Source organism: Aplysia californica, unplaced genomic scaffold, assembly GCF_000002075.1.
Source record: "Aplysia californica isolate F4 #8 unplaced genomic scaffold, AplCal3.0 scaffold00724, whole genome shotgun sequence".
NCBI lineage: Eukaryota > Metazoa > Mollusca > Gastropoda > Aplysiida > Aplysiidae > Aplysia > Aplysia californica.
Window position 1 is genome coordinate 911 of NW_004797994.1, and position 11,662 is coordinate 12,572.

At 41.4% G+C, this 11,662-nt stretch overlaps 1 protein-coding gene across 1 annotated transcript; it reads right to left on the minus strand.

The window, feature by feature from the left end:
• Positions 1–6,444: 6,444 nt before the first annotated feature.
• On the minus strand, positions 6,445–11,447 carry LOC101848076. Its single transcript, XM_013088332.2, has 2 exons — positions 10,642–11,447; positions 6,445–7,584 (listed from the first exon to the last, which is right to left on the minus strand). Exons 1-2 carry the CDS (start codon positions 10,773–10,775, stop codon positions 7,245–7,247), a joined length of 474 nt encoding a protein of 157 aa, XP_012943786.1. The 5' UTR covers positions 10,776–11,447; the 3' UTR covers positions 6,445–7,244.
• Positions 11,448–11,662: the final 215 nt, after the last annotated feature.

The following is an 11,662-nucleotide window of genomic DNA, read 5'->3' on the forward strand; positions in this document are numbered from 1 at the left end:
TGTTCTCACTCTGGGGTTTGGAAAAGGCTTTTGTTCACTGCACCATTTCTTGATAAGGGGCTGTTCAAATATAATCTTACACCTTTTAGGGGACTTTTTTTTTACATTCTTACCATCCACCCACCCACCCTGTTATCTTACATCAGACCTGCCACTCTATGAAATCTAAAAATCAGGATTTTAGAGTTTAAAAAATCAGGATCTGGTGAAAAAAATCGGGATCAATGGCAAATTAGTCATAAGGGGCACTAGGGAGGGGGGGGGGGGGGGGGGTCCCCCTGGTTCCTTTTTATGAGGCAAGTATGTAAGACAAAACTTTTGCAGGAATAAGTTCTCTAAATTGAGAGAAAACTGAAAGACAGCATCATTATATGTATCCGAGTCAGAGTTAGACAGACTGGGGGAGCGCAGGTTGCAGTAAAGCTGAAACTCTTGTAGTCTTGAAAATAGCTGACACATAACTCTAATCATCCATGCAAAAAGCCCGCGTTTTCATACAGTAACAACGTTTGACTTCCAACGCATATACACTCCAGGCACACACCCCCCCCCCCGAAAAAAAGGTCGCGCCAAGTTCATTTCCACCCCCCCCCCCTAATCCTTTCCCCTCAATTAGTACCTGTATCAGGGCACGCACTTTAAGCCCAAGTGTAAAAAAAAATACCCCCCACCCCCTCCCCAGGACGCCCCACACCGGTTAAGTCCCGAAAAACACCTCGACCAATGCGACAGGTGTAAATGAACTTTGTTGACCTGACAACCGACGGTACCCGACAGACGCGCTACTCACACATGCGAGGTCATGTCACGTGATGAGAATGAGCATTTGAAAGTTCCACTGACAGGTCTTGATGAAGGGCCCGACTAACGAAAACTCAGACGAAGCTTGCTTTTAAAGCAACGGCGAAACAACGAATAGATTACTCTTAAAAGCCCATGTCATAATTGTTACAGTAATCAGGACACCATCGGACAATTTTAGGTAATAAAAGCGAAAGTAGACCTTGAGCATATCCAAGTCGGAATTCAAAATCGATACGTCGATTTTAGTTGAAATAACGTGCGTGAGTCATTGCAGAACTTTATATATTTTTTTTAAAGAATTGGACGCAACGACAAAAAATCAGGATACTGGCGATTGAAATCGGGTAAATGGGGATGCTTGAGATTTGGGGCAAAAAATCAGGTTGTCCCGATTAAATCGGGATGAGTGGCAAGTCTGTCTTACATACATTGTTCGCTTATGATGATAATAATATGACATTTATATTATATTGCAAATCTGTGTTACAATCATTGTTCTATGCGTTTTACATAATATTCATGAAAAACATGCATACAGACATACATGCACATAATAATATCTATGCAGTTCTACCTTCACTAAAAAATAGAGTAAATCATTCAAGTAAAATATTGCATACACTCTTTCTTTCTGGTAAGATAAAAATTGAGGCTCATGTCAATGTCAAAAGCGCCTTAATTACAAATAAAACAAATTACAGTGGAATTCTGATAAAGTCAACACCTCATGACCGAAAAAAAGTGTTGACTTTGAGCAAGGTTGACTTTATCCATAGTAGACTACATATGTACTCTGCGCATTGAAATTGAAAATTGAAGTTAAGAAAGATGACAGCTACAAAATTACAAAGTTCCTGGTAACAAGATGTTAGCTCAATTTCATTGAACATAAAATTCTGAACTTGTCCCCAAAACAAGAGATGATGAGTGAACAAAGTAACTGGGTGTGTGTATACCATAAGCTCAGGCCTTAAATATCCCTTCTTAAAAATGAAATCATCTTGGGATTTAGCCCCAAATTGTTGACTTTAAGCAAGGTAAACACTCAAGCGTTGACAGGATCAGAAACAGAATTACGTAAAACAAACAAGGCAAGAAATGGGACCACAGTGAGGTGTTGACAGTAAGCAAGAGTTGACTTTATCGGGATTCCACTGTATCTGTTATTACTGATCATTATGCTGAAAACAAAAAAAGAAATTAGTTATCATCAACAAAGGCAGTGTTCATCATTATGTAAAAAGTTTTTTTTAAAACAGGGGCATCTGCTGAGCTGTCTTCTAATGGGTCCTGTTCCAACTTCCTGCTCTGTCTCTTCTTCCTCCTCCACCTCCATTTCTTCCTGTGTAAACCCCTGTGCCTCTTCAATGCTGCAATACTTAGAAAATATTTTCCACATTCCTTGTGGCCTCTGCACACCATGCAGCCTTTCTTGACCAAGGCCACCTTTTTCCCTTATTTTTTTTCACCTCACAAAAGTGTAATATCACATTGGTTCAAGACCATCCCGACCACAACCCCCCCCCCCCCCCCCCCCCGTTTATTACACATTTCTTACAGGAGCCAAAGACCCCTTTTTACTTGCATAAATAAAAGGGAGAGGTGTTGAAGATGCTTTGGTCATTGGTGAATAATGTTCAAAAACGTATAGAGCTGCCCAGAAAGTACGCAAGAGCCCATTGATTTATTTTCTTTTCCTCAGCTTTCAGTACCATCCAACTTCACTTGATGACTGAGAAACCTTTGAAGCTTAAACTGAAAGTAAATTTGAATGCTATTGCTTTGACTTGAAACTGTTTGGTAGGAAGAACAAAATATGTTCAAGCAAATACCCTCACTTCCAATAGGAGTAAGAGGCAAAGCAGCAGTGGTGCAGCAGCGGGATGTGTTGTTTCACCTGCCCTCCCCACTTCCTGCACCAAGGATTACACCAGTCATCACAACAAAACCATCCTCATCAAATTTGCAGACAATTCACCAATACTTGGGTGGTCAAATACAAACAAAAAACTTGGTATTTATAAGTGTTGTGAGGAAAGTTTCCGCTCAATTAATGTAACCAAAACAATTTGAGAAAAAATATATTGGACAATTATTCCAACACTTAAGACTAATGATCGATAATAAACTCAAGTTCTGCATGGGGAATATCAAACACCTCAGCAAAGTGGCAGATCAATATAAAAGATGGCAGATAAATATCAAACAACTGAGCAAAGTGGCAAATCAATATAACAAATCTCAAGAAAATGGCAGATCAATATAAAGTCTCCGCAAAATGGCAGATCAATATAAAATCTCAAGAAAAGGGCAGATCAATATAACAAATCTCAAGAAAATAACAGATCAATATCAAATATCTCAGCAGCAAAATGGCAGATCAATGTATAAAAAATCACAAGAAAATGGCACATCAATATATAAAAATCTCAAGAAAAAGGCAGATCAATATCAAATATCTCGGCAGCAAAATGGCAGATCAATGTACAGTCGAACCTGCCCTGACGACCACCTCTATAAGACGGTCACTTGTACAAACGGCCACTTTTCATTTACCCACTTGCATTTTTTCTATATAACTTAACTGTGTAAAACGGGCACCTGTCCAACGCGGCCGCGGCCACAATATTTTAACACACAACCCCTATCACACTAAGCAATAACACCTGTCTTAGACGGCCACCTTAGTGGCTCCACTATGTTTTGTCATAAATTGTGCATTGGCCCCTGGCGTTGTGGGCGAGCCGTGATAATTCAATCACCTGTCGTTGTTAGATAGTCCCTCCAACAGATCATGTTGCGTAGGCCCCTCCCACATTTGACCAATGGGTAACAAATTTTCAGCTGCTGGTGAGGTAAGCGTGTGATCCCTCATAACCCATAAAGCCCTGCTCAGAACTCATACACAAATCGTAAGTGAGATGAGTGGTCACTGTTTACCCAGTCTATAACAAAGTAACAATGGACATCAACATTAACTTGTGACAGAAGCGTCGCTCGTTCTCCGAGTGGTGGCGACCCATGTGTTTGTTTTACCATAGCATACGGTCCATTTCGTTTTATTGTCACCCTTGCACAAAAGCAACAACAAAAGAACCCCCCCCCCCCCCCGCGAAAACAACAACAACAACAACAATATCAACAACAATGAGGCTACTTTCGGTTGGGACCTCAGAAAGGAATGATTCGTTTTCTTCATCTTGATCAGTCCTGCCTAAGATGGCCACCTGTCTTACAAGGCCACTTTTCTCCTTGACAATGGGTGGCCATCTTACACAGGTTCGACTGTATAAAAAAATCTCAGCAAAATGGCAGCTCAATATAAAAAATCTCAATGACATGGCATATCAATAAGACAACGATCCAGAACAAACCCGTACAAAAATTCTTTTGTAGCAGTGTCAACAAGGCTAGTCTTTCCTCAAAGCAGCACAGAGAGTAGAGGTCAGCTGCAGTTACAAATATTGTGATTATAGTTTCTTGTATATGTACCGTTTGGTTGTTATTGATGGATTGTGTGAGTGTGTGAAAGTGAGTGAGTGGGTGAGTGGGTGGGTGGGGGGTGAGAGAGAGAGAGAGAGAGAGAGAGAGAGAGAGAGAGAGAGAGAGAGAGAGAGAGAGAGAGAGAGAGAGAGAGAGAGATTGTTTTAATAAGGTTTGTAATGTTTTTGGAAAGTGTTTTACGGCGCTCGCAACTGCATACGGTCATATGAGCGCGCGGGACACACCTAATATTTTCAGTTGGAAGGAAATTTTGAATTTTGCCCAGGTGGCGGCCGAAGCCTATTCTTATCGCTTTTAGACCACCAAGGGATCTTTAACGTGTGCAACTTGCACACGGGCCCTCCTAGATTTTTCGCCCTTGTCCAAGAAGGCTACGATTAGATCTTTCCTACCAGAAGATCAGGGGTGTGGCAGAAAGACAGCAGTAAGGAGGAGCCAAGGAGTAGCAGTAGAAAGGCTGCAGAAAGGGTCAGGAGCCCAGAGGAGGGGGCAAAGGAGGTGAGGGGGGGGGGGGGGGGGGGAGGAGAAAGTGGAAATGAAAGCAGACAACAGAACATTGTCAGAGAGCAGGAAAGGATGTGAAAGGAGACAATTTTAGAGAAGAAAATTTTTTGGTCGCTACCCGGAATCGAACCAGGGACCTTTGAATGAGAGGCCAACACCTTAACCTCTAGGCCACGAGAGCCCCCCTTAATAAGGTTTTACGGCGCTTGCAACTGCATTAGGTCATATGAGCGCCAAGGGGTGGATGTCAACAGAGAAGTCCAAACGGGGAATCAGGCTTACTCTGATCACCTCTCTAGAGAGAGAGAGAGAGAGAGAGAGAGAGAGAGATAGAGAGAGAGAATGAATGTGTTACGGAGCGGGTTGTCCCAGCCCGTGAGACATGTATTTACTTGGCATAATGTCCTGTCTTGTTGTGCATTTGTGTGAGTGCACCTTTAAGTCTAACTTTTGTACCGTCTACTGCCATTGTTAACGACCAAGACAAATTTCTCCCTGCGAGATGAATAAAGATTGTCATTGTCATTGTCATTAGCCTCAACAGCACAAAGTCTGCTTCAACTATCAAGGCACCCCGGAAATAGCGGGTCACAAGAGTGACAAACATACGAAAGAAGTAGAGGACAAATGACGCTAGTAAGGATGAGGAAAGAAAAAGCAGCAGTTCCCATATGTTGTTCCGGCACAGTATGAGTATGACATTGATAAATCAGCCCATTTACAATTCTACTGAGCATAAGAACATGTAATATCCCTCCTTTGGGAATGGCCAAAAGACACTTCAGTCAGTAGCACTGCCGGGGCGGGGGTCAGAGAGAAAAAGAGAGAGAGAGAGAGGGATGGAAGGAGAGAGACCAATGATTACTGGAGTCATCAAAAACAGTATCACCCTAATCAAATTTAAAGACAATTTCAATACTTGGATTGTCAAATAATACTAGCAAAAAAACAATATTTCAGTGAAATAGAGAGATTTATAAAATATAAGAGTTGTGAGGCAAATTCCCTCTCAATTAATGTAATCAAAACAGTCACAAATCTGGTTCTCAGCAACCATCAGCCACTTAACACTTTTCCTACCAAGGGCCGCATTTTGCAGCTCGCGGACGTGGCAGGACCGAGAGCCGCAAAATACTGCTTCAGTGGCTCGCTATCATTCCAATCAAGTAGTGAAAAGACACGAAATTCTCAGCCGATCCATGATTTAAAAATAATAGAATAGACTTCCTGTCAGCAGGTACGAAAGAAAATATAGCAGTAAGAGACGATCTTTAGTTATTTCAGCGCCTTTTTTTGTCCCCTTGGAAACGTAAAAATGAGAAGAAAAGCGCTCCCCTGACTTCAGTATAATTATGTCTTATATTCTCACTTCTATATTAGGTACACATACGTAACTTTCAGCAGTTCTTTGCATTACTTGAGGCAACCTACCTGGGAAGTTTGAATAATGCTGTTGTTGCACTTTTTTTTAGATATGACCTTTCAAAGCCGGAAAATTGTTGATTCATATGACACCTTTGATAATGCATCATCACTTTTAGAAACCCCAAAGAAATATAATTGGAATAAATCTTCAATATCGTATCACCATCTGGTAGATTATTTTTTAAACCTTCAGGTTGATGGGCCGTATGATATGGTTTGTGTGTGTTTAGTTGGACGTATTGACATTTTCCTTTGGTGGGGTAGGGGCATAAAAATAGGTCTGGGGAAAGTCCTGGGCCAGTGGTGGATTTTGGCCTGGTAGGAAAAGAGTTAAGAGACCGCCCTACAACACAGTACAACAAATTGAGCCAACTTGAGGAAACCATACTGCAGGGTTCATACTGAGCAGATTTTCCCCCAAGATTCTTCAAAAAGTTTTCAAGACCAGATTTCTTTTTTTCAAAGACAAATGAACGTGTCATTTCCTAAGAAAATTTTTCGTTCAGCATTAAAAAATACATATGGTACACTTCAGAATGTGTAAAGTCAAGGCCTTTTAAATTTTGAGGAAATATTTTTACAACAGATCTAGTTAAAAATTTGTTTTTACAAGACTTTTTCAAGAATTTTGCCAATTTCCCAAAATTCCAAGAGTTTTCCATGTCTTGGAAAGTAAAAACAAAGTTCAAAGAGTTTTCCAAGACCTGTACAAACCCTGATACTGCATTTGTTTCAACATTCAGTCCCACATTCCTGAAAGACATTTAGTTCTACCTCCTGGAACTCTCTAATGTGACTCTCCCTGAGCAGTGCACACAGGAGGAAGTCTAGAGATAATAAAGGTTCGTCCATTCATTCATTCAATACAACATAAACAATTTCGTTAAAACTATTGTCTGAGCTGAAAGGGTTATAAGATCTTAAATATCATAAAAATCTGATTCTCCTGAGAAATGTCCCTACTACACTGAGCAAAGTACACAAATGTCGACAGGCACTCTCCCCCCTCAGACAACGGACAAAGAAACAGATGATTCTTCCACCTCTACCTTGGCCTCTGGCCCCCACACCGAGGTCCACAGACAACGGAGACTCTCCACCTCCGCTCTCCCCAGCTCAAAACAAGTGAACACAAATTTACGAAGGGGATGTACACTTTCCAATTTGTCCTTGAGAGTGGGCAAAAACCCTTCCTTGAACGGTGCATAGACGGAACAGTCTCGCGCCACCAGCTTTTCCAGACCAGTTCCTGTGCTCATGTAGAGTAACTGCTCCAGGCTCCACATGGTCAACAGGCTGTTGTCAGAAATGTTCAGCTTTTGTAGGCTGGACAACTGAGCCACCAACCTGGGGAACAGAATTTTTTAAATATATATATTAGAGGGTTTTACGGCGCTCGGAACTGCATACGGTCATATGAGCGCCAAGGGTGGGTGTCAACAGAGAAGTCTTTACAGGGAATCAGACTTACTCTGCTCACCTCTCTAGCTTTAACAGCACAAGGTCTGCTTCGACTATCAAGGCACCCCGGAAATAACAGGTCACAAGAGTGACAAACATACAAAAGAAGTAGAGGGAAATGACAATAGTAAGGATTAGGAAAGAAAAAGTAGAAGTTCCCTGTTGTAGATCAGGCACAGTTATGAGCGTGACATGAATCAGCCCATTTACAATTCTACTGCGCTTAACGAGAAATGTCCCCCCCTTTGGGAATGGCCTAAAGACACTTCAGTCAGTGGCACTGCCCCGGGGGGAGGGCAAGAGAAAGATCCAGAAATCATTGTTTGTTGGAGTTAAGTTTAGTTGAAGGAAAAGTAGTAAGGCACTTGCAACACAGATTGGGTCACATATGTTTCAAAGATGAGATTTGCTACAACTAAAAGAGAGTAACATACAAACAAAAAAATGGTTTTAGTTTGGCAAGTTTTACGGCGCTCACAAGGGTGTAAGGTATTATGAGCCTGCGAGACAAAAGTTCGTGTAGTGTTCACTTAAAACTGTAGCACGGCTTGTTTTACTTTCCCAGTCGAAATGGTTGAAGTATCTAAAAAATATCATAAAAACTTAGTCATAAAAAAGCAATTTACATTTTTAAAACAACAATTATTTACATCTTTGGAAAAAGGACAATGTGTAAAATCAAAGATTTTGTAGGGATAAAAAACGGAGAACAAATCCCTCACATTCGTACATTTAAAACACTTCCTTCGAGTCTCTCTAGAGTCTGAACATTTTATCAGGAAGTGCCCGAGAGTAAAATATCATATCCCATACAAAAAGGATTTTCATCTCCTAGTAGGAAATATCTAGTATCTATGGGCCAGATGATGGGAGGAGAGATAAGAACGACAGATGTTTGACTTTGATAGGAAAGAAGAAGCAAGCCACACCAGAGTGCCCTCCAACCACCCACTAGTTTGAGTCAAAGAGCAGAACATGATCCTGATAACAGCAAAATAGGGCTGAGGGAAAAAAAAAACAAGTTACGCAGGCTAAAACAATAGAAATTGCAACAAAAAAAAGAACAATGGTGCCCTCAAATCACTAGCATAGAGACTTTCTGTGCTATCAGCAACAAAACTGTAGTGAAGGATCCAAGAAAAAACCTCATTATGTTCCAGTTATCAAAAAATATAAGTGCAATTGGTTTTTCCCCTTAAAAAAAAAAAGAGCTTTGTAAGTTAAGAGTGCAACATTGTAAGGAGCATTATATTATCAGTATAGCAGATTGCAGTGTACTTTGGTACAGGGAACGGGATTCAACCATTAAATAAAAGGTTGAAACTGTGTGTGTGTGTGTGTGTGTGTGTGTGCGTGCGTGTGTGTGTGTGTGTGTATGCATGCGTGTGTGAGAAGAAACATAATAAGGTCATATAAGTGCGGAAGATTAGAGGTGTTACAAGAGAGTAACAAAAACCAAAAAAGGAGGGAGATGTTTGTTTAGTACGGGGTTTTACGGCGCTCGCAACTGCATAAGGTCATATGAGCGCGTGAAACACAAGTTAGTTTTGTTCACAACAGTTTACTGTACGGCTGGCTCAGGTCGGTAGTTAGATCTTAAAATGTCAAAATGTTTAAAAACCAGTGGAAATATATATATAAGTCTAAAATAATTTTCCTAGATAACATAAAAATGTTTAAATAGTTCAATTTCACTTTATAATTTGCCATAAAGGCCAATGGCCTTCATAAAATCCCAGATTCTTTTGGGACCAACGACAGAAAAAATGTCATGCAATTTCTTGCATTTTAAGTATTTACTTTGGATCTCTTCAAAGTCTAGACATTCGGTTAAAATGTGTGTAATGGTAAAACCTGTGTCGCATCCGACACAGAACGGCTTCTCATCTCCCTGTAGGAGGTATTTGTGGGTCAAGGCCGTGTGTCCGATGCGCAATCGAGTAAAAATGACTTCGTCTCTTCTGGAGAGGTCCGAAGGATTTCGCGGTCCCAGTTTGGGTTTTATACTATGGAGTTTGTTATTTTTCTGTTTTTTCCAGTGGCTCTCCCACAGACTGGAGGTGTACTTTTGGACTATATTTCTAAAGTCAGTCTGTGGGAGAGTGTTTGTCGTTGATCCCAGCAGAAGGGATGAAGCTTTCTTCACCAGGTCGTCTACCTGCTCGTTTCCTCGGATGCCCACATGGCTGGGCATCCATGCGAACATGATGTTTTTTCCTGTTTCAGATAGGGTGTGAATTTTCTGTTGTAGCATAACTATTTTTGGATGTAGGAGTGTGTAGTTTGTGAGTCAGGTGATGCAAGGCAGAGAGTCAGAAAGGATAAGGAAAGATTTGTTAGGAGAATTTTCTACAGAGTCCAGTGCCATGTGAATGGCAGTGGCCTCCGCAGAGAAAATGGAGGCTTCAGGATGGAGTCTCCTCTGGTGTGAACTGTTGAAAGATAGGGCTGCAGCGCCCACATTATTGTCTTTTTTGGAGCCATCCGTGAAGATGAGCTCCGCACCGGGGTATTTATCTATTAGTTTTTTGTTTTCTGCTTTAAAAGGAGGGGAGATAATGAAGACAGATGTTGGAAAGGAAAAAAGAAGCAAACCCCACCAGAGCACCCGCCAACCACCCACTGTGAAGAAAAGAAACAAAATTGGTCAAACTCTGCCTGTTCAAATCATTTTACATCTGGCACAGAGGTGTGTCTTAATCTTAATGTCATTATCCCAACACAGAAGATAGAAATACATCAACACATTAAGGCAATGCAATGTACAAAGGAAATACGTTCTGACCATATCAGATCAATGTTCCTATGAATAGTATGTCCTCAAGCGCGACAAAAGAGAGTATACAACACCCACCCAATGTTCTCCAGCTCCCTTGGGGTGAGAAATAAAAAGAAAAAAAGAAAAAAAGTTAGAGCCAAAGAGGAGGCACCAGCACATCCTACCTGTTTAGGAACAGCATATCACAAAGAGGACCAAGATGGCAGCCAGACAAATTTAGTTTTTTGAGGCTACACTTCTTGACCGAGGCCACAAAGGCCTGCAACTGTTCAGCAAGTTCCGAAGTGTGCTCTGACATGGTGTGTGAGAGGTCAAGGACGAGCAAGGAGTCGGCGTATAAATTGGGTAAGAGCAGCGCAATCCCTTCATCTTCTATTAGGTTGTCAGCAATGATCAGCCGCTTTAGAGACCGCCCTGCAACACAGTACAACAAATTAGGTCAACTTCACCAAACCAAATTGCATTTCAATATTCAATCTGATATTCCTGAAAGACACTTATTAGTTCTACCTCATTGAACTCTCTAGTGTGACTCTCCCTGGGCTGTGCACCCAGGAATCAACAATCAACTCACAGGCACACACCTCCCCCTACACTTCCAACCTTGGACAAGAACAGGAAACAGTTGACAAAATCAAATACCCTTTGAGTGCCGCTCCCCCTGAGGCGAGGGGACACAAAATTGTGTGTAAATTGTTCTCTCTCCACTCGGGTTCGAGGATCCTGTGTCAAAATCTCACAACTCCATGTTTAAATAAGATAAATAAGACTCGAGAGGAATAACTAGGACAAATGGTTAGGGAGTAGAATATGACGACTTATTAAGACTATAACCTGGTTGTCAACTTGCTACCTACAACCCCCATACGAAATCCCCAACATATCTGCCACTGTACTGTCTAAACCTACTAAGGTCCTCTCTTCCCTTGTCTTGGCCCGCTAGAATAGGCTAACACTAACAAGGTCACCTTAGCAGAGACTGAGCCCACCATTTCGAAACTTCACGGTGACATTAAAGATGGTTCCAGTGGGGAACGGGATAGCGGGTGCCCACATCCCTCGAAACTCATCGGAGCACAGGAAGATAGGACTAACATTCACATAAAAAAACCTTCAACTAACAGAAGCATGTCTTCTTAATAACTATTTACATAAACACCATCCCACATGATCATTTATCACCAC